At 48.2% G+C, this 27,161-nt stretch overlaps 1 protein-coding gene across 2 annotated transcripts; it reads left to right on the forward strand.

The window, feature by feature from the left end:
• The first annotated feature begins 1 nt into the window (after position 1).
• ELMOD3 (ELMO domain containing 3) lies at positions 2-26,429 on the forward strand. Of its 2 annotated transcripts, none has more exons than XM_043603849.1 (13): positions 2-234; positions 879-936; positions 2,032-2,309; positions 6,648-6,725; positions 7,172-7,241; positions 11,374-11,442; positions 12,445-12,533; positions 14,259-14,382; positions 14,634-14,756; positions 16,358-16,488; positions 24,520-24,596; positions 24,864-24,991; positions 25,474-26,429. In XM_043603849.1, the coding sequence occupies exons 3-13, from the start codon at positions 2,259-2,261 to the stop codon at positions 25,674-25,676; spliced, it is 1,143 nt and encodes a 380-aa protein (XP_043459784.1). In that variant the 5' UTR covers positions 2-234; positions 879-936; positions 2,032-2,258; the 3' UTR covers positions 25,677-26,429. The 2 variants fall into 2 exon arrangements, with proteins under 2 accessions (XP_043459784.1, XP_043459783.1); XM_043603848.1 differs by having other exon boundaries at positions 10-234; positions 879-1,056.
• Positions 26,430-27,161: the final 732 nt, after the last annotated feature.

Raw genomic sequence — 27,161 nt, forward strand, 5'->3', positions numbered from 1 at the left:
CGCCGTGCGCACGCGCGGGGAGGGGCGGCCGGGGCTGACGGAGACTGGGAAGGCCCGGGAGCCTTGGCCGCGGCCCGCGATCCCCCAACTCTGCGGAGGACGCGTGGAGTGGAGATGGTCGTCCCGGACCTAGACCAGCCTGGGAGCTGCAGGCCCGAGAGAGAATCCCGCCCGGGACCCAGGATGCCTGGGTTCTGGTCCGCGCTCTGCCGAGGGCTCGCCGAATGACCCGAGGCAAGTTGCTTACATGTTTTCAGTACCTAGTGGCGAGGAGGTTTCCGTCCGGAATCCACACAGCCCCAGTCTGGCGGGGTTTCTTGATGGAGTGAGATTCCTGTTGAGATCGCGAGTCACAGCCGGCGAGCACCCAGCCCTGTGCCCCCACCCCATCCCCATCCCGCGATGGCCAATCGTTCAGCCCTGGACCGCGGCGGCCCTGTGGATGGCGTTGCCTGCGGCGGGGGCCTGGAGGCGCCCCCAAGCCGCAGGTTGGGGCCCCACGGCACCTACCCTCTTTCCGTGGGGTAGTGAGGGTCGGGGAGCTGCCAGCGACAAGCCTAATGAAAGGATTAAAGAAGGACTGTCAGACCTACGTGGTCATTTGTATTTAACGTATGGACCCAGTTACTGTATTAAATACCTATTCAGAGAGTGAAAGCTCCAGCAGGAAGTTTGAAAATCATATCCCTTAATGTAGCTCCTTGCCTAAAGTGGGTGCACCATAAATCCTTAATTTGGTAAAGGATCCGTCCTTAGAGGAAGGCCATTTCCTTGGGCCCAACTATAAGGAACTAGCCTAATGTTGCTGGGAGTGACTTCTTAACTTGCATTACTTGCTTATTTGACAGAATTTTTGCTCTTTTCTATCTCTGATACAGATACTAACTGTACCTGTTGAAACCCCCAGAGTTCCAGCCAGACCTGAGGCACTAGCAGGTGTGTAAAGCTGGTCATACTTCTACGCTGCTTGATTCATTTCATACACAGAAACAGAAGAGGCTGCTTGATGTCGCTCTTACCAGACCTGCCTGTCACCTTCCCAGCGTTGGCTGATGTGTGAGTGTTTTGTTATATGGTGTCATGGAGGTCAAGGAGAAGGGAAAGGAAAGAGAACCAGATGCTGAGACCCCAGAGGATACAGTGAGAGAGAGCTAATTCCTGAGGTACCATGACCACCGAACACTGTCCTCCCCCCTTAATTACAGTTACCCACACGTCCAGCCTAATAGCCAGGAAATATTCCCATTCTTGGTGCTGGGAATCAGTGCATCTTGGCAGAGATTCTCGTTTGTTACTGGCAGCCAGTTCTTAGGGAATCCGGATCATGTTCCCACAGTGGGGAGCTGACTTCAAAGAGAGGCCACCCTCCTTCCTAAGTTACCCACATCTGTGAAGCGTGATTGTCAGTCAGTGGTGGACTGTCTGCCCACCTATGATCCAGATTGTTGTAACAGGCATCCATGATGTCTAGCTCCTCCATGGTAGGTTATGGGCCTGTCCAGCCCCCTTCCCAAGGCGGGCTTGTAGGATGACCGCCTTAGAGTTAGCCACACTGGCTAACATGTACCATATTGGCATTCACTGGCAAGGCAACGTGTTGGGTTTTGATTTTCTATCATCATAGGAACCAGGCCTAGTATTCTAAGCCCCCAGACCCAACCCGTGTCTGAGACTGAAGCAAAGCCTAAGCATTTCAGCTAAGACCACCCACCAGGACGCCACCCTTTGATAAGTTGCCCCCAAGTCCCAGTGACTTCATGGTTAGAACTGACCCTACCACTTAACAGCAGTGCTTCTGCCTTCTGGACACTTGAGAATCCAACCCTCAGACTCCTACACCATCCCCTTCTTGTCATCGGGTGGCACAGATAGTAAGAGTTAGGATTTGGCTAAAGCAGCTGATTTATTCAGAATAAGTTTCTTGCTTAAAAATTTTAAAGTCAATTTTTCTTAACAGAGGCTTTGCCGAATGATGAAACTAGCTTTCTTTTTTTTCTTTTTTCTTTCTTTCTTTTTTTTTTTTTTAAACAGTGCTGAGACTTCAGAGACTTCAGGGACTTCTTTCAGTACTCGCAGAAACCTCCCACACCCTGGTGATGGCACACAGGGACTGTTTTCCTACTCTTAGTCTGAATGACTGCCAAGAAGGAAGGCAAAGGCGGAACAGTTGGGTGTCAGGCTTTCTCCATACTTCTAATCCTTATTAAACTCCTTTCTGAGCCCAAGGACAAAGCTCACTTAACAAATGACTTTGAATCATGAATGAAAACTCTTGCTCTTTCCATGAGAAAGAATTAAGAGATGGACAGGTAAGCAAGTACTTCGATTTAGGGAAGAAGGTGTTGGTTGGGGATATATTGTTAATAGTGGTAACACAGAGGATATATCACTAGAATGTAGAACTTTAGAAATGTTACAGGAAAACTTTCATTATAATGTTCTTTGTTCTATTAGGAGAAGCTTCTATTCATTCACCTCTGGGTCAGTTGCCTTTGCTGGTGGCTTATGTTCTAAGTGGGTCATGGGATTTTGTTTTGGATTTGCTTGGGTGAGAGAAGAAGTTCAATGAGGAATCCCCCAAGGTATTTGTGACTCATCAGTTTGTTACTGTATTGACCCTTTGCCACACATATGCTTTGGCTTGATTATCCTCAGGACTCGGAGTCCAGGGTGATGACTTGTGAGTCTGGGAGCTGACTCTACCTCCCTTTCTCCCTCCCTTGTCCAGAAATGGTCTTACCGGGACCCTGTGGGATTTATTAGCCTCTGGGATAAAGCCTTTGTCTTGGGAGTCCAGGAAGGTTTTCTCTACTGTACTACAGAGAGAAGCCTTTGGCCACTGGAAGGGACTGAATTGGAGAGGGAAAGGAAGGATGAAATGAATCCTGAGTACACAGACCCCTACAGGGAGTTGTTCAGCATAATGAATCATCACATATTTTTGAGAACGCATTTTGTGCCAAATACTCTGCTAATGGGTGTCAGAAACAGGAAAGAAGTATAAGAGAAGATTCCTCCACTCAAAGCAGCAGAGTGTGATTTAAAGATAGACTGTGTTGGGGGGAAGTAAAAATTCTAGGTACCGGCCACCTGGGTGGCTCAGTCGGTTGAATGTCTGACTTCACATCAGGTCATGATCTCACGGTTTGTGAGTTGGAGCCCTGCATTGGACTCGCTGCTGTCAGCACGGAGCCTGCTTCAGATCCTCTGTCCCCCTCTCTCTCTGCCCTTGCCCCCACTTGCACTCTTTCAAAAATAAATAGACATTAAAGCAAGAAAAAAAACTCTAGGTACAATTTCAGCATACTCACAAAGAAGGAGTCACAAGACTTACTACTTACAGACCCCAAAAACGTGGCAGGGGTGAATGTGCAGAGGGGGCAGGGAGCCGAGGTAAGGGTGGTCCTCAGTACCAGATCATGAGCAAGTACCCCTATTGCTCATAAGGTGGAGGTCACTGACTTCTCTTGGGCTCAACTCTAAGTGATTATTTTCAAAGATGCCCCAGAAAAAGCAAAGCAGGCACTCGTAGCAGGAATCCTAAGCCCGGGTCCCTGTCTAAATGTCCAGACTCTCGCTGTAAGCAGGTTTGTCGTACTGTCAGCCCTGAGGAAGCAACTCAGAAGAGCTATTTCCTCGTCATGCGGGCCTTTGGCAGGGAGCTTGTGCCGCCCACAGGACTGGCTGCAGGGCTGAGAGAAGGGGAGAGACCCTTGTAGTGTGGCCCCAGTGGGTAAGGTAGGCCACCTTGAGGAGATGCAACTGATCTTAAAGGGGCCAGAGGACACAAGAGGTGGCGGTAGGGGCGTATTCTGGAGGAAAACCACACAACCAGAGGGATGGAGGCGAGAGGAACTACAGCAAGCGTGTTCACGGGGGCGAAGTGGGCAATAACAGTGAGAAGGCATCGGAGTACCTGTGTGACTCAGTTGGTTGAGGAGCTGACTCTTGATTTCGGCCCAGGTCATGATCTCACAGTTCATGGGGTGGAGTCCTGTGTCGGGGGTGGGCTGACCTGCTTGAGATTCTCTCCCTCTTTCTCTGCCCCTCTCCCGTCTTTAAAAATAAATAAGTAAACACTGTCAAAAAAAAATTCATGAGGGGGCATCATGAGGCCAGCGACAGAGGAGTTTTTTCAGCCATGGTGTGTTTCGGCAGCCATTCCTGTGTCCTCGTCATAAAAGAATCAAAGCTCTGTTTAAGGAGTAGTAGTTGGCAAACGTATGTGAGAAGGATTAGAGTAACAGAATAAGCTGGAATTCTACAGCTTTGACAAAAGCACTGATTTTTTTTTTTACTAGTTTTAATTAGTTTCTTGTGTTTATTTAAAAAAAATTTTTAATGTCTATTTATTTTTGAGAGAGAGAGACAGTGCTAGTGGGGGAGGGCAGAGAGTGAGGGAAACACAGAATCCGAAGCAGGCTCCAGGCTCCAAGCTGTCAGCACAGAGCCCGACGCGGGGCTCGAACTCACAAACCGCGAGATCATGACCTGAGCCAAAGTCAGACACTTAACCGACTGAGCCACCCAGGCGCCCCTCTTTTATTTATTTTAGAGAAAATAACACATTCACATGGCTCAGACTCCAAAAAGCACGGAGGATGTATCTATAGTGAAAAAACTGCCTTCTACTCTTGTGCCCCGGCCACCCAGTTTTCTTCTGGAGGCCAAGTCACTGCTTCTTTGGGTGTAATTCTGGACAACGTCTTGGCAGAGCGAAGCAAATATATTTGTGTATTTTCTGAAAATACACATGGTAAAATAGCATATATACTCTGCCCTTTGCTTTTTTCACTTGATATATCACGTGGATCGTTCCATATTGTCCACAAAGTACTTTCTTATTCATTTTCTTTATGGCTATATTGGATCTCGTTGAGGTAATGTGCTTTCATTTGTTTAGCTAGTCCTTTAGTGGGCATTTGGGGTTTTTCTAGCCTTTTGCCATTACAAACAGTGCTACTGTGAACAGTGCTATAAGCATGTCATTTTGCACACGGACAAGTATATCTGTTGGGTAAATTCCTAGAATGCAGTTGCAGACCCAAAATGCACAAAGTGTATCTGATTCTGTCAGATATTATCAAGCTGTAGGGATGGAAACAGTTTACCCTTCAGAGTGTTCTAACACTTAGTTCGCTAGCCGACACAGCGTGTTATCACACTTTTTGATATTTGCTGATATGATAAGTGAAAAATATTATCTCAGAGTAGATTTTTAAAAATTTTTTTGTTTTAATGTTTATTTTTTTTTATTTTTTATTAAAAAAAATTTTTTTTTCTTAATGTTTTTATTTATTTTTGAGACAGAGACAGACAGCTTGAGCGGGGGAGGGGCAGAGAGAGAGGGAGACACAGAATCCGAAGCAGGCTCCAGGCTCTGAGCCGTCAGCACAGAGCCCGATGCGGGGCTCGAACTCACAGACTGCGAGATCATGACCTGAGCCGAAGTCGGACGCTCAACCGACTGAGCCACCCAGGCGCCCCAATGTTTATTTATTTTTGAGAGAGACAGTGTGCGAGCAGGGGAGGGGCAGAGAGACACAGAATCCAAAGCAGGCTCCAGGCTCTGAGCTGTCAGCACAGAGCCTGATGCGGGGATCGAACTCATGAACTGTGAGATCATGACTTGAGCTGAGGTTGGACATTTAACCCAGGCACCCCAATCTCAGAGTAGTTTTATTTGACATTTCTCATATTTTTTTTAAGTTTATTTATTTATTCTGAGAGAGAGAACAAGAGAACAAGCGGGGGAGGGACAGAGAGATGGGGAGAGAGAATCCCAAGCAAGCTGTGCTCACGAACCATCAGATCATGACCTGAGCTGAAATCAAGAGTCGGTTGCTTAACTGACTGAGCCACCCAGGTGCCCCTGACCTTTCTCTTATGAGTGCGGTTGAGCATTTTTTTTGTATGTTTCAGAACTATTCGTGTTTCCTTTTCTGTAAGCTGTCCATATCCATGCCCGTCTTTCTACTGGGTCGGGTTTCTTTCCCTAACTGATTTGTAGGATTTTATTTCCAACATTATTAGTAAAATTAGCCCTGTATTGGTAATCTGAATTGCAAAAGTTGGTCAAGTGGTTTTTTTAACACTCTGATGGGGCAAGGTTTAGCCAAAGGTAAGGGAACTGCCTGACTGAGCTTTACTTACTCAGAGCCCTGAGGTGTTTCACGGAGCCAAGAAATCCGAGATAGCATTAACTAAGCTTTTTGCAGTTTTTCTTAAGACGAGATTAAGCAGGGGCGCCTGGGTGGCTCCGTCGGTTGAGCATCCGGCTTCGGCTCAGGTCATGATCTCTCAGTTTGCGAGTTCGAGCCCCGCATCGGGCTCTGTGCTGTCAGTTCAGAGCCTGGAGCCTGCTTCAGATTCTGTGTCTCCCTCTCTCTCTGCCCCTCCCCCACTCACACTCTGTCTCTCTCTCTCTCTCTGTCTCTCAAAAAATGAATAAACGTTAAAAAAAAATTAAAAAAAAAACAAAAAACCAGATGAAGCAGAAGTTTTCCCTTACAGTGTTCCTTGTAGTTGACTTCTCAGGAGTTCAGCCATTTTTGTGCGTGTGGTATTGCGAAAAGGTGTGACATTTAAGCTGTCAACTTTGGAAGACCTATATGTGCCCAAGAGGTTGATTCTGCTTTGTCTTACAGGTTGAAAGTGTGTGTGCTGTGTGTCCTCCACCATATGACAAGGAAAACGGTGTTCTTCAGGCTTTCAGAGGAATTCCTGTACGTATCACCCAACTCCAGTACCTCCTGCCAATGCAGGCTTTTGTTGCAAGTTTGTGGTGCCGGGCACACAGCACGGCACAGACCTTGCTTCCAGGAACTCACACTTGGGAGCAGAGGTGTGGGGCACAAACTTGCAAAACAACCTCTAGCCAGTAAGATAATTGCGCTAGTGAAGCAGACTGTAAAGTGCAGTGGGAATACCAAAGGCACACCACAGTCTCAATGGAGTGACGTGAAGTTTTATTTACTCTTCAAGGAGAGCACATGCTTGTCCCCACATCGCGCAACTTGTACCTCAGAGCGGGAGTTTTCCATGTGCTTCTCTTTTAAGATTGGCTTTAATCAACCCATCCTTCTGGTCTCCAGTTCCAAGGGTGGGAATTGGTTGTGTGGACGGAGGGGTGTGGATTTGCCCTCACACTAAAGGTCAGCTGCCCCTACAGATCTCAGAGTTGAAGAACCATGGCATCCTCCGGGCCCTGACCGCAGAAGCGAATGGATGGGAGCCAGGTGGTAAGGTCCCCTTCAGGGCCCTTGGAGCCTGGGTGGGACCCAAGTCAGAGCTCCCCATGTCTATTCTTCATCATTTGTACTTCTTTCACTACTTGTCCTATACAACTTGATAGATTTATCATTCTTCAAGGAAAATTAGAATCAACTCTGGATTAGGAGTCAAAAGGCTTGAGTCCTGATCTAGCTCTGCTCATGGCTTACTGTGTACTTTTAGGCAAGTCATATCATCTTTGTGTCTACAGTGGGAATATCAATGCCTCCTTTATCCTCAGAGGGATACTGTGACAATAAAATGATTTCAGTGCATGTGAAAAGCCTTAGAGAAAGTATCCTATTTTATCGGCTTTATGATTCTCTCATGTACTGTATTTAAAGCTCATTTCACTTGCTGATTTATGACACAGAAATGCCCACTCATAGTTGAGAAACACCAATTCTGGAATCCCATGTCTCTGGGTTAAGTGCTGCTTCTGCCCACCAGCTATAGGATGATGAGCCACGTTTCTTAACCTTCTAACCTTTACTTACTTCATCTATGAAGCTGGGCGTGCATCAGACAGAATTGCTGTGTAACAGGAATTGTGTAAGGAATAAGTGAGCTAAGTAAGGTAAAGTGCTTAGCACACAGACTATAAATCTGTCGTAAGTGCTCATTGTATTGTCATCTTTAAATTCCGCAAACTGAAAATATAATCTCCAGAAATATGGGGCTTGCTAAAAATATTCTAATGTAGAAAAACTATTTGGAGATCTATGAAGTTTCTTCTAATAGAATTTTAACAGGGCACCTGGGTGGCTCAGTCAGTTGAACATCTGACTTCGGCTCAGGTCTTGATCTTGTGGTTCATGAGTTTGAACGCACTTTGGATCTTCTGTCCCCCACTTTCTGCACCTGCCCCGCTCGTGCTGTCTCTTAAAAATAAATAAACATTTAAAAAAGAAAAAGAGGGGCGCCTGGGTGGCGCAGTTGGTTAAGCGTCCGACTTCAGCCAGGTCACGATCTCGCGGTCCGTGAGTTCGAGCCCCGCGTCGGGCTCTGGGCTGATGGCTCAAAGCCTGGAGCCTGTTTCCGATTCTGTGTCTCCCTCTCTCTCTGCCCCTCCCCCGTTCATGCTCTGTCTCTCTCTGTCCCAAAAATAAATAAACGTTGAAAAAAAAAAGAAAAAGAATTTTGGGGTGCCTTGTTGGCTGAGCTGGTTAAGCGTCCGACTTTAGCTCAGGTCATGATCTCATGGTTTGTGAGTTTGAGCCCCATGTCGGGCTCTGTGCTGACAGCTCAGAACCTAGAGCCTTCTTCAGATTCTGTGTCTCCTTCTCTCTCTTTGCCCCTACCCCACTCACACTCTGTCTCTCTCTCCCTCTCTCTCAAAAACATTTTAAAAAACCCAGAATTTTATCTTCACTGTGTGAGGACAAACCTAACATTTATTAGACATCTTGCTTTAAATGCTAAAATATTTTATATTTCAGTACAACTGGCAGCTATATGCCAGATATTTTTAATCGCATTGAGTGATTACACTTTTCTTCCAGATTGCTCTCAGCTCATTTAAATTGATAGGCTTATGAGGCACCTGGCTGGCTCAGACATAGTGTGCAACTCTTGATCTTGAGGTCATGAGTTCGAGCCTCACGTATAGAGATTACTTTAAAAAAATAAAATTTTGGGGACGCCTGGGTGGCTCAGTTATGCGTCCGATTTAGACTTAGGTCATGATCTTGCAGTTTGTGAGTTCGAGCCCCACATCAGTCTCTCTGCTGTCAGCGTGGAGCCTGCTTCAGATCCTCTGTCTCCCTCTGTCTCTGCCCCTCCCTCTCTCTCTCTCAAAAATAAACATTTAGGGGCGCCTGGGTGGCTCAGTCAGTTAAGCGTCTGACTCTTGATTTCAGGTCAGGGCATGATCTCACGTTCTGTGAGTTCAGGTCCGTGTTGGGCTCTGTGCTGAGTGCAGAGCCAGCTTGGGATTCTCTCTCTTTCGTTGCCCCTCCCCCACTTGTACACGTGCTCTCTCTCTCTCAAAATAAATTTTAAAAAATAAACTTAAAAAGGCAGAAACTTCTTAAAATAAATAAACATTGAAAAAATAAAATCTTTAAAAATTAGATAGATAGATAGATAGATAGATAAGCAAGCTTACTAACTCAGCGATGCTGTTTCCTGTGTAAGTGAAAGAGAGCCCAAATAAAGGAGGCAGTTGAAAGAGGAAGAAAGATAAAGACCTGTGCTAATGTGAGCTGCATTCACTATCCTGAAGATTTGTGTTTTGCCTCCACTTTTTTCTGTTAGTCAGGGGGGCATTAGTATTTAATGTCAGGATCATCTTTGGATGGAAGAGGAGTCTCCCTGGTTCCAAGAGGAAGGGGAGGAGATGCTCTTGCGTGCCTTGGACATCTGTCCCCAGTGTTTAGGCACCGGAGTGCAGTTGCCGGCTGGGACCTTATATTTCCTACTGACCAACCTGCAATCTCGGCAGATTCGTACACCTTCCTGGTGAGGTTTCTCCTCCTGACTCACAAGCTTCTGGCAAGTTCTTGGTAGGTGAGGGTATGTGGGGTGAAAAGTTGACCAAGTTGCTTGGAATGAGGGCCTGTGGTGTGAAGAGTCCGTGAAGCTGGGCGTTGGTGAGGGTGAGGGGTGACGAGGCCCTCGTCAGCACCATAATGAGCAGTCCCCACTGCCACTCCACTCTTCTCTTTGTTCAACCGCTTTCTCCCTCCTTTGCATCTCCCTGGGGTCCAGCATGCTGGAAGGAAGTTTTATTTTTTTCACCATCCAAGGTCAGGCAGTCTGTATCCTGGTGAAGTCATCTAGCTTGGGAGCCCTGAGGCTCGGGGTCCCAGTCCACTCCAGACGGGGGCTGGCAAGATTGAATTTCCTAGAAATCCAGACCCATGTCCCCTGCTGCCACTACCCACTGCTCCCCTGGACCTGAACCCAGGACTGTCAGTAATACTAGCTGACACATACTGAGTACCCATCTTTGGGCCACATTCTGCCCTGAGAAGCTAAGGAGTCACGCCCCTCCTCGTGGCAGTGAGTGATGGCACATAGTCCGTGCCTCGCCCACGGAAGCACCGCTGGGGAGCGGCAGAGGGAAGGTGCCCGCCGGCACTTGGCTCTGGAGTGTGCTGTCAGTAACAGCCCTCCATGGCTTCCCAGCAGCACTCTCTTCCTCGATATCTGTTAGTGGTTTGAGTTTCTGGTAGCATTTTATTGATTTTATTTTATTAGCAAGTATATTTTCAAAACAGTTAATTGTCCTGTGCTATCCTCAGTCAAGACTGCATGGCCGAGAGGAGCTGCCCCCTCACTTTTACCACTGGAGGTAGAGGCTGGAGGGGTCGTGATTTGGGGTCTTGGACTCAAGTGTCTCTGTTTTCTCCATTATTTGTTGATTTCCTCTCTCGCAAATGGGAAAAGCCCGCGACAGGACGTGCCACCAGCAGTCTGGGCTAAAGAGTGACAGCTGTGGTTTGGAGAAAGGGCTGGGTGGTGGCTGTAGAGAACCTATCTTGCTGCTTGTTTTCTCCTGCTTTTCCAGTGCTTTCATTCATTTAGCAAACTTTTGTTTGTTGAACACCTGCCCTGGGTCAGGCACTGAGCTAGGTTCTGGAGAACCCTGTCCTCATGTAGCTCCCAGTGTAGTAGGAGAGACCATTCCAGCACCGACGAGCACTGGGTGTCAGGACTTTACAGAGGAGTGACTCCCAATCCAGATTTAATGAAGTCAAAGAAGGTGTGTGGGTGAGGGCCGGCATCAGAGTTAACTGGGGTGCTGACTTTGCGGTGGCAGAACTGTCTGTGCAGAGGCACCGAAGGTGGGAGGTGTGGAGGGATTCTGCATGCCCTACGGGACAGCTAGAGATGCAAGAGAGACCCAGACTGTGAACGTATTTAGATGCTGTGCTGAAGAGTTTGGGTTTTATCTTGAGAATTATGGAGAATCCCTGGAGGGTTTTGAGCAGGGGGCTGACATCAAAGGGGGCTGCCTTTTTGAACGTTCACGCTGGCAGCCGTGTGGAGAGGGTACCTGAGGGCAATGAGATCCAAGACAGGCAACCAAGGCGGGGGCTGCAGCAGCGATCCAGACATACCTAGATCTCAGAGGGTCTCCCTTTCTCACTGTTACAGCTGTGAGTGTGGAGGTGCTCAGAGCCCAAGAAGAATGGGAAGCTGTGGACAACATCCGGACGGAGACAGGTAACCGCGGGAACGGCACTGTCTCCACACAGCCCAGCTGCTAGGAAGGGTGCCATCCACATGTGTGGCTAACATTTTTGTGACTCTGAGATTAGGAGACAATTACTGAGCATTTTCATTTTAGCCCTTTGAGAATAAAACATCTTCCCAAATCCAGAGATGATGACATTCTGCCTCTGGAGGAAATGGGAACGGATGCCATGGGGAAAGGGCTGCCATCCACTCACACCTGAGAGAAGACAGGGAGGACCTTGGCCAGGGTCATCTTCTGCAGGGTGATGAGACTGGGCAGAAGGATGGAGGCCAGCAGCCAGGATCCCTGCCTAAGGTTGTTCACTGTATGGGGAGGTATCTGGAGATAGGGGCTGAAGCCACCTGCTGGATGGCTCTGAGGGCTGGGTGAAAATGGTCTCACTTCCTTTTTTGACAGGTTTGGATGGAGCTATAAGAGGGTAGAACTGGGACCCATACCTGGCTTGAGCTTCCCTGGGGCTCCTGAAAAGTCATTACAATGGACTGTATCAGTCATCACCTATATTTGCTAACTGATAACTAATTCCCTGTGGACAGTACCAAAGGACAGAAAGGGGGTCATTCACATACAGGGTGTGAGAAGGGGCAAAGTAGCAGTTAGGAAAGGCCCCTAAACAGACCTTGGCATGCTCCCACAGGGGCACCTACTCCAGTCAGTGAGTTGCCTCCTCACAGATGAGTGGAATTTAGGGACACCCCCCCCCCCCCCCCCCGCAGGTCAGATCTGTCCCTACTCAGCTGCAGAGGTCAGCCTAGCAAGCCTCTGAACAGCCTGGTCTTAAAAGGGAGCTGGCCCAGCAGATAATGGTAGCCCCTTGAAAAAGAATTGGTTTTAGCTGTAGGTATCTGACGTTTGCAACTGAAGGCCAGCTTTTGGCTTGGAGGTGACAACCAGAGGGCCCTCAGTAAATGTTCGCTGATGGAATGACTACTGTTATAAATCCTGGAGTGTCTTCCCCTTTGCTATAGGTCAGGCCAGCTCAGACCAGCCTGGGCAGCTAATCTCCTTCAATGAAGCCCTGCAGCATTTCCAGACTGTGGACCTCTCTTCCTTCAAGGTATGAAAGTACTTTTGGCGTCTCAGGCAAAGCACCTTCTTCCCAGGGGCCAGGTTTCTATCCCACACTGGGCAAGCTAGATTGAAGCTTCCAGTTGAGGACCCTACCTCACCTAAGAAATCTTAGAGCACAGAATCAGGGGTAGCTAAGGACCCATGCTTCATACAGGACCCCAGTGGCCTTTTTGGGACTGTGCCCCAGAGTTCTTATGGCCCTGTCATACAGAGGTCTGTGTTGCGGCTCTCTGTTCTTCCTCTGGAATCAAATGCTAGATAGCTCCTTAGGGAAGCAAGGCATCCTGTCTAGAAAGCTGAGTAATCCATGGCCATTGTAGGAAAATCTTCTGTTCCCTCAGGGAACCAGAAGTGATTTGAGAATTTTAAAAATATGTGAGGATTTTAAAACATTGAGGAGAATTTTAAAAACATTGAGGAGAATAAAAGCTCGAGGGCTTTCTGGGGCGTCTTGAGTGACTACGAGTAATTTTAGAGGATTGTGATTGCAGATCTTCAACCTAAAACCAGGTTTAAGAAAGGCTGCAAAGACAAGAATCAGGTTGGTTTTTAGGACCCAGAGAGCCAGAAGCTACCAAAACCAGAAAATTCTAATAGCTGTTGCAGTGGCCCTTGAGGCATAAGTCAGCACGACCTGGTTTAGGAGGTGCTGGTTGTGGTATGGACAGAACGCTCCAGCTACCCCTCAGGTATCCGGCTCCAAAAAAGCCCCCACTAAACACGCCTCCCCACTGGCGCCCTCACCCTGGAAGTTGAGAGGACCTGCGAGACTTTATAATTTATGTCCTTTCCAGAAAGAGATAGACCTACAAAAGGGAAAGCGGCCCTGCCAGGAAACCTGGCCTGGCTTCTGTCAGACCAAAGTGGGGGTCCCCGCGTCAGCCATCTCTAGCCTCCTTGGCGGTCGGTGGAATAGGTAGCTCTGGAGAAACCCGGAGGAGCAAATGCAGACAACAGGCTAATAATGCCTATATCTCTTTCCTACTCACAAAAATCCTGGGGGCCAGAAGAGCCTGTCTCCAGAGATTGAGCAGGTGTTTCACAGCTTCGACCCCCTTTCCCTGGCCCACAGCCCAGCCAGGTCGTTGGGGGAGCTACTTCTTTCTGCAAGAACAGTCCCTGTACTGATCCTAAAGGTCAGTTTATTAAGGCAGGTGAACTCAGAGGGGCGCCTGGGTGGCTCAGTTGGTTGAGCATCCGTCTCTTCATTTCGGCTCAGATCATGACCCCAGGGTTGTGGAATCGAGCCCTGCATCGGGCTCTGCACTGAGCATGGAGCCTGCTTGGGATTCTCTCTTTCCCCTCTGCCCCTCTCCCCTGCTCATGCTATCCCTCTCTCTCCCTAAAATTAAAAAAATAAAGGGGCGCCTGGGTGGCGCAGTCGGTTAAGCGTCCGACTTCAGCCATGGCGCAGTCGGTTAAGCGTCCGACTTCAGCCAGGTCACGATCTCGCGGTCCGTGAGTTCGAGCCCCGCGTCGGGCTCTGGGCTGATGGCTCAGAGCCTGGAGCCTGTTTCCGATTCTGTGTCTCCCTCTCTCTCTGACCCTCCCCCGTTCATGCTCTGTCTCTCTCTGTCCCAAAAATAAATAAACGTTGGGAAAATAAATAAATAAATAAATAAATAAATAAATAAAAATAAATAAATAAATAAATAAACAAACAAGCAGGTGAACTCAGCCCTCTGCTCATTGCCTGTGATTTCCTCCCCAGAAAAGAATTCAGCCAACTATTCGAAGGACTGGGCTCGCTGCCCTCCGGCACTGCCTCTTCGGGCCTCCAAAGCTCCACCAGGGCCTCCGTGAAGAAAGGGACTTGGTCCTGACCATTGCTCAGTGTGAGTGCACGGGTGCTGCATCTGTGGTCAGGCAGAGAGCACTGTTGGCCCACCTGTTGTTGAGGCTAAGCCAGAGGTCTTTCATGTACCATGTTGTGGGGGAGAGCGGGAGCCGCGGGATGAAAATGTGGGAGAACACAGTGACGAGTACAGTCCAGATCTACCTTGTGTCAACCATTTTCTGAGAAACACTCAGTCATCCCTTCAGAGGCCAGCAATCCGACGGGGGTGCGGGATGTGTTTTTGGGTAGGTGGCCTGGATAACCAAGACCCAATGCATGGCCGAGTCCTCCAGACCATCTATAAGAAGCTGACTGGCTCCAAGTTTGACTGTGCCCTCTACGGAGACCACTGGGAAGATCTGGGCTTTCAGGGTAAGAGACAGGAATGGTTCATCTTTTCCTTGACCCCTGATTCCACCACTAGAGCAAGAGCCCAGACAGTCTTCTTCTATCATGCCAACACCCTGAGACTGGATATCTTGGGGGGAAGCATTCCAGGAAGGGGGTATGGGAAATGCAAAGGCCCTGAGGTGAGCATGTTCACTATGCTTGAGAAATAGCAAGGAGTGTGACTGAAGTGAAAAGATCACTTGTGGCCTTACAGGCCATTGTCAAACATTTACTCTAAGTGAGACAGAAAGCATCAGAGTGATAGGATTTGGAATCTAGTGTTTTCTTTTTCCTCATTCCTTTTAACACAGATAAAAATTTTGCTTTATGCTATTTTATTTTTTGAGTGAAGCGAAATGATTTCAGCTGTTTGGGGATTATACAACTCTTTTTTCAAAATTGTATCAAGTTACATTTATATAGAATAGGAAAATGTCTTCATTTAAAAAGGAAGTTTTAGGGGCACTTGGGTGGCTCAGTCAGTTAAACATCCCTGCTCTTGATTTTAGATCAGGTCATTATCTCATGGTTCGTGGGTTCAAGCCCTTGGGATTCTTTTTCCCTGTCTCTCTGTCCCTTCCCCACTTGTGTGTGCACATGCTCTCTCTCTCTCTCTTTCTGAAAATAAAATAAATAGGAAATTTTATGTACCTATAACTACTTGGTCCATTGGCATTGACAATATGTTTAAATTCCTTTATCCTCCCTCATCTATAATATAATTATCTTAAAATTTTCCTCCATATGCAATGAAAATCATGTCAGTGTTATGATTTTTGTTTTAAGCATCAAACAATTTTAAAAACTCAAGAGGAGGAGCAAAGTCTGCTGTATTTGCCCATATGTTTACTCTTTCCATTGCTCTGTCTTCCTTTTTGATATTCTGAGATTTCTTCTTTTATCATTTCCTTTCATTTTCAAGAACTTCCTTTAGCCATTTTCTAAAGTAGTCCTGCTGGTGATAAATTAGTTTCAGGTGTATAATAATAGTGTTTCAACAATTCCATCTAGTACTCAGTGCTCATCAAGATAAATGTACTCTTTTTTTTCTTTAAGTTTATTTATTTATTTTGAGAGAGACAGAGACAGCGTGAGCAGGGGAGGGGCAGAGAGAGAGCGCGCAAGAGAGAGACAGACAAGGAGAGAATCCCAAGCAGGTTCCTTGCTGGCAGTGCGGAACCTGTCATGGGGCTCTCACTCACTCATGGAACCGTGAAATCATAACCTGAGCTGAAACCAAGAGTCGGACGCTGAACCGACTGAGCCACCCAGGCACCCTGTTCGGCCTCCGCTGATGCCACTGGCTAAGAGGGACACAGGTACCAAATTACACGACTCATTACAGGAGTCCCATGTAGACTTCATTGACATCGCAAGGGTAGGGGGGCTCACTCCCAGCTCCCAGTTTGCTGAAACTACCTTGGTGGAACTAAGGGGCACCTTGTTACAGTCAGGCAGGGATGGAAGTCCAGACTCCCCACTTGGCCTGTAGCAAAGGTAATCAAGTCCTTGAAGCCCACGGGAGGAGGGACTTCATTTGGCATTGCTCGCCATCCCCCTCCATGTCCTCATCTCTGTTGCAGGAGCGAATCCGGCCACAGACCTGAGAGGAGCAGGCTTCCTTGCCCTCTTGCACCTGCTGTACCTGGTGATGGACTCGAAGACTTTGCTGATGGCCCAGGAGATTTTCCGCCTGTCTCGTCACCATATCCAGGTGAGGCTTTGCTGGGAAGCCAGAGAAAGGGCTGTGGACCCAGGATCCGGGTGCATGGTGCTCCTGAGCTATCAGGAGAGCCTCACGGGGGCTGTCTCTAGTGGTTGAGGGCTCTCAGGACAACTGGGGCCAAACCAGGACCAGGCTTCCCCCGCCAGCCTGACCTGTGCTGGAATCTGAGCTCTACCACTTGTTAGCCTGTGTCTCAAGCAAGTGCTTTAACTCCTCAGAGCCTTGGTTTTTTTCATCCATAGAATGGAAATCAGCTGGATAGTTGGGAAAATTAAATGAGGTTGTATACGGAAGCACTAGGCGTAGCTGTGATATTAATGTGTCAACTCATTGTCCTCCCTGAGGAAATCCCTTCAACAGTATTAGTAGGTTCTCCTGACCCTAAAGGAGAAGAGTTAGCCTTTATGTGCCCCAGAGGAGGAGATTTGCCTGTGAGGGTCAGGTGACACATGGTCTTACTGACAGGCCAGAAGTGGCTTCCTCTAGCCCTCGGTCTGTCCAAGCCTTCTTTGGAGTTAGGGTTCACGTTTTTCCCAGGTAGTAAAAGGTGGTAGTTCTACCATTTTGTTTTGTTTATTTTTTTTTAAAGATTTTACTTTAAAATAATCTCTACACCCAATTTGAGGCTCAAATTCATAACCCCAAGATCAAGACTAGCATGCTCCATGAACTGAGCCATCTAGGTGCCCCATCCCACCATTTTAGAAAACAAATTTGACCTGTTTCCTGCCATTCATCTATGCCAGATGCATGGAACATGGAATTCATCCACTATACAAAATATTTTAAGTTACTTATTTATTTATGTATTTATTTTGAGAGAGACTGAGCAGGAGAAAAGCAGAGGGAGAGGGAGAGGGAGAATCTTAAGCAGGCTCTGTGCTGTCAGTGAACAACTTGACTCAGGGCTCGAATTCACAAACTGTGAGATCATGACCTGAGCCGAAATCAAGACTCAGACACTCCACTGACTGAGCTTAACTGACTGGAGCCCCCACGAAACAAATTTTTATTCAGCATTCCCTATGCTACTTATTGTGCTTAGTGCTTGGGATACATCAGAGAACAAAGCAAAGATCCTTCTAGCACAGAAGACAAGGCAGTGAGACTAACATGTAAATGAATGATCAAGTATGCCCAAAGGTGGTAAGTGCTAAAGGGAAAGAGCAAGTAGGGTAAGGTTAGGGTGCTCAAGGTAGCTCTCATGAGAGGGAGGGACTTAAACTAGACCTTGAAGGTGTTGGCCCTTCACCTGGAGGAGGGCACTCCGCGCAGAGGGAGTGACAAGAGCAAAGGTGCTGAGGAAGGAGTATGTCTGGCATGTGAAGGGATAGCAGGGAACCAGCTGGAGTGGAAGGAACCCAGGAGAACAGTCGGGAGGGAGGTCATACGGCTAACGGGGACCAGATGGCAGAGGGCCTGGTAGGTTATGATGAGGACTTTTGATTTTACTCTAAATAAAGTGAGGGTTTTCAGCAGCCTGGAGTACATGATCCAACTCAACATTTTTAAATGTATCCTCTCAGTGGCTAGGTTGAGAATAGTCTGTAGGGAGGGCTTTTATAATCCAGTCAGAGATGATGGGTGTTTTCAGAGGAGGCGTTGTGAAGTAGTCAGATTCTGGATATGGGATCTTGAGCGTATGGGCTTAAGAAAGTACAGCTAGTTGGGGTACCTGGCTGGCTCAGTTGGAAGGGCATGTGACTCTTGGTCTTGGGGTTATGAGTTCAAGGCTCATGTTGGAGGAAGAGTTTGCTTTAAAAAGAAAGAAAGAAGGAAAGAAAGAAAGAAAGAAAGAAAGAAAGAAAGAAAGAAAGAGAAAGAAAATAGCATATTTTTCTGATGGATTGATTATGGGTGTGAGAAAAAAAGATTTTTAATCTGAGCAACTGGAAAGATAGAGTGGCCATCAACTGAAATAGAAAAGAGAGAGCAAGGTTGGGGGGTTCAGTCTGCCATACAAATTTTATTTTACTTTTTAAGTGTCCATTCACTTATTTTGAGAGAGAGCACAAGTGCAGGAGAGGCGGAGAGGGAGAGAGAGAGAGAATCCTAAGCAGGCTCCATGCTCAGCACAGAGCCTGACACGGGGCTCAATCTCACAAGTCTTGAGATCATGACCCGAGCCAAAATCAAGAGTCAGACACAACCGACTGAGCCACCCAGACGCTCCGCCATACAAATTTTATATTGAGGTTATGCATTTTTGGTAAGAGCACCACAAAAGAGCAGTGGCCTTCTCTGTGCCTCAGCTCAGGAGCACATAATGCCAACATGTGTTACTGCTGGTAAGGTTAACCTTGATCATGTGGTTAAGGTGTCTGCCAGGTTTCTACACTGTAGAATTATTATTTTTCCCCTTTGTAATTAGTAACTGTCTTGGGGAAGATACTTTGAGACTGCACAAATACTCTGTTTTTATATCAGCGTATATAGATATTTATCTTTTTCTATGCGTTATAACCCAATAGTATCGTTACTTATTTTGTTGCTCACATTGTTTCAAGGTCTTCGGCCATTTTCGGAGCTCTTTCAGGTGGGCACCTGTGCCCTTACAGTGTGCCCTTTTCTGAGCGCTGTTTAGCTTTCTGGACTGCAGAAAATGCTCTGGTCTCATCTTGTATTTTCCCCATATGATTTCCAGGCCTGGAATCACCCACTTCTCTAAGGAGCTCTTGCTCTTTTAGTTGGAGAATGACATTTAGAAAGCAAGCGCTGAGGGCCAGGTGTTCTCACCGCTAGTAAGTTCTGACCCTTCCAGGCCCTCTCTGTGGACACAGCCTGGAATACACACATGTGCTACAGGTTCGTTCCCAGCCCTGATAGGGGAGGTCTACGGAGGCGAGTGTACCTGTCCCAGCCCTGGTGCAGGAAGGTGGTGTACTCTGATACTGCCTGAGGGAGGGGAGCCTAAGAACAGTGGCTGAGCATCAGACCTGCAACACTTGCATCAGATCATCTTACTCTAGAGGGTTGGAGGTGGGCAGGCCTGAGTTGCCAAAACAGACCGTTGCAGTAACAGTGTGGCTGACCATGTTTTGTGGTTCTCACAATCTCAATTTCTTCCTTCTTGTCAAATGAGAAAGTAATTCCAACCCTGCAGAATTATTCTAAGTTAGAGATAAACTATGTAAAGTGCCAAGCAACAGCCATTCAGTGAGTGTTATCAAAATAACTTAAAAAATTTTTTTTGGAAGTTTATTTATTTTGAGACAGAGCAAGCAAGGAAGGGCAGAGAGAGAAGGAGAGAGAATCCTAAGCAGGCTCTGCACTGTTAGCGTGGACACGGGGCTTGATCTCATGGTTTGTGAGATCATGACCTGAGCCAAAATCAAGAATCGGACACTTAACAGACTGAGTCACCCAAGTGCCCCTCGACGTAATTGATTTCCGTGAGTGAAAATACACGTTATACATCTTATGTGTAATAATACATACATAAATACATCTTATGTTTTTAAAGTCAGTTGAATACATATCTGTGTGTGCATGAGGGCATACATACACATACACACACACAACTGTTAGTAAAGTAGATGCCTTTTTAATTTTTAATTTATTTTATTTTAGTGTGTGTATATGTGTGTCTTAGGTGGATCCCTTTTTTCATCCAAAACTTCTTGAATACAAAACAAGTTATCATATGGTTCCTGCCACTGGGACACTTTTTCTTTCTTTCTTTTTCTTTTTTTTAATTGTTTATTTATTTATTTGGAGAGAGAGAGAGAGAGAGAGAGTGAGAGTGTGTGTGTGTGTGTGTGTGTGTGTGTGTGTGTGTGTGAGCGGGGAGGGGCAGAGGAGACAGAGAGAGAAAGAGAATCCCAAGCAGGCTCCACACTGTCAGCACAGAACCTGAGGCAAACTGTATGATCATGACCTGAGTCAATATCAAGAGTCCGATACTTAGCCAACTGAGCCACCCACGCGCCCCCTGGGGCAGTTTTACATTTCTGATGTCTACTGAATATCTCTGTATCTTTGGGAGGAAAAGCACCCATTAAATTTTAAGGCTTCATTTATGCCTGTCTGTTCCAGGAAACACTGGAAGAGGCAAGAGTGGGACTTCACAAGTATCTGGTCTTGAGATATATCAGGGCCCTCACAGGGTGAGAATGTGGGCATGTTCTGTGGTCTTCACCATGCAGGGAGGTAATGTCTGGGTTAAGTTTGAGAACCGTACCTGGTAGCTTATGCCGTGGTCCCCTCTCTTGAAGTTGAGGAGTACCTCAGCAATCCAGCCCCTCATTTTAGAGGCATGGAAATGGAGACCCAGAGAAACCAAATGACTTGCTGAAGGTCCCACGGCTAATTGGTATTTCCTATGAGTTATCTCTGGCCTCATTGTCTCCCTTCTTGTGATGTACGAAAGCTCTGTTGTAAGAGCTGCCTACAGGAAAATGGATGCCAGGGTGGAGGGTATTGCCAACTCCGAATATCTCATTTGTTTTTAAGGACAGGCTTGAGGGAGGTGAGGGAGCAAGCCATCCAGATGTCTATGGGAGGGACATCCCAGGCAGAGGGAGCAGCAGGATGAGAGAGAGAGTACTGGGTACTTGATCTGCACGGACCCAGACTGACTGCTTTGACCAGTCCGTTTCTCATCCCTTCACCGGCTGGCCTTTATGGAACTTACTGGGGATTTATGTTTACTCCACAATATGCATGTTGGCCAGTAAGATGGAACAGCAGTTTAACCTAATAAGAGGGCTGGTATAGGCGTCAGGAAGCTAGATCTTGGCTCCATCTGCAGTATTATTATGGGGCTAGGATGTAAGTCACTTAACCTCTCCGGGCCTTAGCCTGCTCTTCTATGAAATAAGGGGCTTGGCCTAAACAATTCTAAGGTCCCTCCCAGATTTATTTTAAAATTCCTTGAAGTAAAAGCAATGCCAAGATTTTAAAGTAAAGCTTCACCTCAAGCCCTTATGAACCTTGAAAACACCGTTTTCCAGGAGGCGTGTGCGAGATCAGAGTAACAGCTGGGGGCCAAAGCTCTGCCAGCAGCTGGTCCTGTTCTCTCCTGAGGGGAAACGTAAAGCCCCACGTACCCACGGTACATCCTGCTAAAGGGGAACTGGCAAAAAAGTACAAATGCCGGCGTAGGGGGGCAGACTCCCACGAATCCCAGCAGTATGGAAGTGTTTATCCCACACCATGCGGAGAAGGGGTGCTGTCGCAGACACCGAGGGATGCAGGGCACATCGGGCTACTTGCTGGCAGGCGAGGAAGCACCTTATGGTAATGCTTGCTCACATACACACTTTAATAGCCTTCCGCGCACTTTCCATGCCTTGTTTCATTCCGCCAACATGACAGGCCTGCAAAGACGTAGGGTAGAGATGATCCTTGTAGATCTCTTTTCCAGGCAGAGAAATGTGAGGGTCAGAGAGGTAAAGCTAGTAAGTGGTGAAGTGAGGCCTGGGACCTACACCTCCTGACAGCTAGCCCAGCAGTGGGCTCCTCATAGCAGCAGTCGTCAGCCGGCAGCTCACTTCAGAGTCACCTGGGGGGTGCAGGTGCCCAGGCCCCTCCCCAGACTACTGAATTGAATCTCCAGGGATGGAGCCATGTCAGCAGCCACCACAAAAGACGATCCGGTCTTCTTTGCATCAGTATTCAAAGGTGGTTAAGCCAGAATGTGAGAGACAAAAATGTCCAGGTCTAGCTTCCTCTGCTGTCTTTCAGTCAGTTCCTCAACACAGCCTCAGTGTAGTATTTTAGCTCTAGGCAACACTTGTCAGGGGCCAAGGAACTGCTGAAGAAAAGGAGGCATTTAGATCTGAATTCCAGTTTTTCACTGCTTTTTAGTAAGTGGGCTCGGTAACAGTGTTCTCAAGAGTGAGCAAACACTGGGTTTCGATCCTCTGTTAATTATGTTGCTACCATATTCTTGTTCCCGTGTTTATTTTTAGACTGAAAAAAGTCTAGGGAGGGAGGAATCTTATATGAGTATATATGGTAATTAAGTAGGCAATACATGAAGGTATAAATGCATTGCTGCTGACCTCAGCTACTCATGTTGAGGAAAGGATAATTATGAACATTTGTTAACACTTCCTTAGGCCGGCACTGTGCTTAGTATTTTGCATATGCAATCTAATTGCTCGTGATGATAACTCTGTGAGTAGGTTGTGGAATAGATAATAGAAAATGTGAACTGTAGGTAATAAAACCGATCTCATAACGTTTTTGTAATGAATAGTGACTCGACTCCACCCAGCATGGCCCTTTTGTCAAGGTCCCCAGGACCACCCCCCAGGTTCGATGATTGGGAAGATTCACAGGACTTGGCCTATAGTCACACTCATAGCTATGATTTAGTCTAGCAATAGGAAAATCAGCAAAGGGAAGGAGTGCGTGGGACAAATCCACAGGAAATCGAGCGTGAGCTTCCTTCCAAGAGTCTTCTTCCGGTAGAACCACATGGGAAACACTTAATTCCTCCAGTATCGAATCATGCAGCACAGGAAATGTTGCCAGCCAGGGCAGCTCACTAGAGATTCAGTACCCAAGGTTTTATGGGGGCAGTCGTGCACACACCCTCTGTGTAGCACACACCAAAATTCCAGAGTCAGAGAAAAAGCAGACATTCAGCATAAACCACATTGTTTGTACAGTTAAGGCACATGAGTCATCCTGAGGGGATGGTGGAAACCCTCCCAAAATCCAAGTTCCCAGGTGCCAGCCAAAGGCCACCCTTGCAGGCAGGTTTTTCTAAGGACAGCAGTCTCAGGTCTGGTGCATTAACTCTTTCCTGCGCAGTCCTCAATGTTATTTCCTTTTTGGTTTTAAGAAATGGGAAAGCTAAGTCTCATAGAGTTCGGGTGGCCTTCCTAAGGACACACAGCCAGCAGGCGTCCAGGCCAAGATCTGGAGCCCAGATGTCATGAAGACCCCAAGAAAAATCTTTGCGGAGCCAGAAGACCCTCTATGGTTCAGTGCTGTCAGATAGAACTTTCTGCAATGAAGGGAATGTTCTTTATTGGCACTGCTCAATACAGTAGCTACTCAGCACAGATGGCTATTGAGCACTCTATATATAACGAATAGGACTCAGGACTTCAGTTTTGTTTTTCAAAAAATTTTTAAGTTTACTTATTTATTTTGAGAGAGAGAGAGAGAGAGTAGGGGAGGGGCAGAGAGAGAGGGAGAGAGAGAATTCCAACCAGGCTCCCTGCTGTCAGCGCCGAGCCCCACTCGGGGCTTCATCTCATAACTGTGAAATCATGACCTGAGCCGAGATCAAGAGTCAGACGCTTCACCGATTGAGACCCTCGGGCGTCACGGGAGTTCAGTGTTTTTTCAACTAAGGAGTTGAATTTTTGTTTATGTTTGTTTGTTTGTTTGTTTATTTATTCATTTTGAAAGAGAGAGAACCAGCAGGGGGAGCAGAGAGAGAGAAGGAGACAGGATCTGAAGCAGGCTCTGTGCTGACAGCATAGAGCTTAATATGGGGCTCAAACTCATGAACCATGAGATCATGACCTGAGTCGAAGTCGGACACTTAACCAGCTAAGCCACCCAGGTGTTCCGAAGAGTCGGATTTTTAGTTTTGCTTAATTTTTAACTAATTTATATGAATTTTAAGTTTATTTACTTATTTAGAGAGAGCACAGGTGGGGCAGGGGTAGAGAGAGAGAGAGAGAATCCCAAGCTCAATGGGATGAGATTGGGAGAGCCCGATGCGGGGCTGGAACTCACAAACTGTGAGGTCATGACTGGAGCTGAATTCGGACGCTTAGCCGACTGAGCCACCCAGGTGCCCCTAATTTTTAACTAATTTAAGTCGCTCTTTGTGGCTACTTGCTACCCTACTGGACAGCACAGTTCTGCATCATAATGTAATGGCTTTTTCTTAGGGGAAGCAGATGGGATAAAGAGACTTTGGCTCTTGTTCCCAACTAAGGAGTGTACTGATCTGTGTGTGCCCCTCAGGGGGTGTCCTTGGGTATGTGCAACGGTGGAAACTAACATGTAAAGAGCCGGGCTGCCACTGACCCTGTGCCCGCTCCATTCCAGCAATTCCCCTTCTGTTTGATGTCCGTGAATATCACCCGCATCGCAATCCAGGCCTTAAGGGAGGAATGTCTCTCCAGGTGAGTCCCCACGCTGGTCAACCCCAGCCAGCTGATGAGAGCGACCCAGCAGAACCCGGTTCCCTCCCACCCCCTGCCCCATTCTCCCAGCCCCTCTCCCAGAGCCCCAACAGAGTCCAGTCCCAGCAGAGTCCAACCCTACCCTGAGGTGAAGGCTGCCTGAGGAAAGGCTCCCTGGGGGAATGGAGGGCAGGAGGCACCTGGCTGTCAGCGTGTCTGCTGCGGGGCGGGTCACCCCCCCCGCCCCCCCCCCCCCTTGTGCTATAGGGAGTGCAACCGGCAGCAAAAGGTGATCCCGGTGGTGAACAGCTTCTACGCCGCCACCTTCCTCCGCCTCGCACACGTTTGGAGGACTCAGCAGAAGACCATCGCAGACTCCGGCTTTGTCCTCAAAGGTGTGCTCTTTTGTCTTGACCTAGGAGGTCTGAACTCCTAGGGTCCCCAGGTTCAGGGACCCCAGGATAGTTGCTAGACTGGTTTGGGTTACAGTTTCCTCCCCCTCCTCCTCCCCCCCCCCCCCCCCCATTCACACTTTCTCAAACTCCAGCTTCCCAAAGTGTCCATCAGCCCACCCTCTGGAGCCTGCCACCTCTCCTCCCTTTCTGACCTCAGATCATATTTACTGAATCAAAAGCTGGGTCCAACGGGTGGACTGACCATTCAAAGTCGAGACTGCCCTGGTCAAGGTAGAATGTGCAGTTCCTTGTGGCTTCCCTGGTCCATCAGCCTCCCTCTCTGGAGAGCTCTCCACCTTGGACCCTTTCACCCTTCTCTCCACAGGGTCTGGGTTGGGGGGTGCCCCCAGAGCTGCTAGGCCTGGACTGGTGTGCAGCCCAAAGCCCCCTCAAGCCTTTTGTTCTCCATTCCTCTGTTCCAGACTTGGAGGTGTTGGCCAAGAAGAGCCCGAGGCGGCTGCTCAAGACCCTGGAAATCTACCTGGCTGGAGTGTCAAAGGGACAGGCCTCATTGTTGGGAACACAGAAGTGCTGTGGGCCACAAGCCTCTCACTCCAAGGATCTCACCTTCACAGGCGTGTGTGACCTGCCACCACATTCATCCAAAGGCACGCGGCTGATCTGACCAACCGGAGGCTGACAGAAAGACCCAGCTGCTGGGCCACGGGGGCTTTGGAAGGGCACTTGGCACATTATGCCAAGTGTATGCCGGCTGGACCTCCTTGGCGAATCCAAGGACCCTCACCCGTGTGAGACATTAGGGACAGTTAGACTCATCCCATTCCCCACAGACCTGCCTCCAGAGCGATGAACTTGCCATAACTGGAATTGAGCTACTTTAGAGTTGGTTTTCAGGTAATCCCAGTGAGTGAACAGATCATGAGGCAGGAAAGCCCTACCTGGATGTTCTACATATCTGCACATCGAAAGATATGCCCACACAGAGGTGCCAGAATTCTGACTCCCTGGGCGGCAGGCTCTCAGGCCCCGGGTGCCCACAGGACAGGGACCCTGTGGCTAGAATTCGAAGGGAGGAGCAGTGGCAGCAGCCAACAGGGGACAGCACGAACCAGAGCAACAGGTCTTCCTCTTCTTCCTCCACCAGGCTGATATGGGGCCCCTCTGGGGTTTCTGGCCTTGCACTCACCCCATCCTCACGTCTCCCCATGCCTCAGCCCCGCTGTTGAGGATACAGAATCGGCTTTCGGCTGGGTGTCTCCACTGCCGCCTATCCCCACTGCCCACCAGCTGGGCACCCCACTACTGCACAAACCCCACCCCATGAAGGTGTGCGGTTGCCACCAGGGATGGTTTTCTGGCCTAGATGAAGGAGGAGGTTCACACATTGGCAGTTTTTGAATAAAAGAATTGTCCTAGGCCAAGGGCCCCAGGTGTTTTCCTCCAGCCTGGTAGAGCCAGGTGCTCCAGCCCAGTGACGGCACCGGTCCTGGGCTCCAGGAGAGAAGGGTGCTCTGCCCTGGCCAGGCCCCTGCTGAGGGCATAGATATCCATTCGTACTTACAGGCCCAGAGACTCCTCGCACACTCTAGCCGGTGGGCAAGGTGGCCCTGACTCTTGTGAAGATTGCTGTAAGGCATCCACAGGTTTTCCTATATGTGCTTCTGGGGAAGCTCGTAGCTCTGTTGTTCCATTCCTCCAGGCCAGGGTTTCCTTCGCTGGGCAGCAGGGGGCAGCCGAGACCCCACTACACTGCTCTCCTGTCCTCTGTACTCCCTCCAGTAGACCCACTGAAGACCACTGTCCAGGCCTTGCAGGCCTCGCTAAGTCTAACCCCCTGGAGCTGGGGTCCATCAGAGAGGTGGGGATGATAGCCAGCCACCCAGGCAGGAAATGGCAGGGACCTCCCCACTGCTGTCAGCAGGATGCCTCGACTCTGCAGTTTGCCTCGCACAGCACCATCTTGGCCAGACCTGAACTAATCCTTCGTCTGCTTTTCTTCCTCCAGTCCGGGTGCTTAGCTGGCCTGCAGGGGGCCAGGGAGCTTTGTTGGGCTTGGTGGAGCCGGAACACGGAAAGGCTACAGCTCAGCCCCCACTTCAGAGTCAGGTTCCATAGTTCCCTTCCTGCAGATTCCTTCCCCTGGCTCTCA

This window comes from Prionailurus bengalensis, chromosome A3 (assembly GCF_016509475.1).
Source record: "Prionailurus bengalensis isolate Pbe53 chromosome A3, Fcat_Pben_1.1_paternal_pri, whole genome shotgun sequence".
NCBI classification, from domain to species: Eukaryota; Metazoa; Chordata; class Mammalia; order Carnivora; family Felidae; genus Prionailurus; species Prionailurus bengalensis.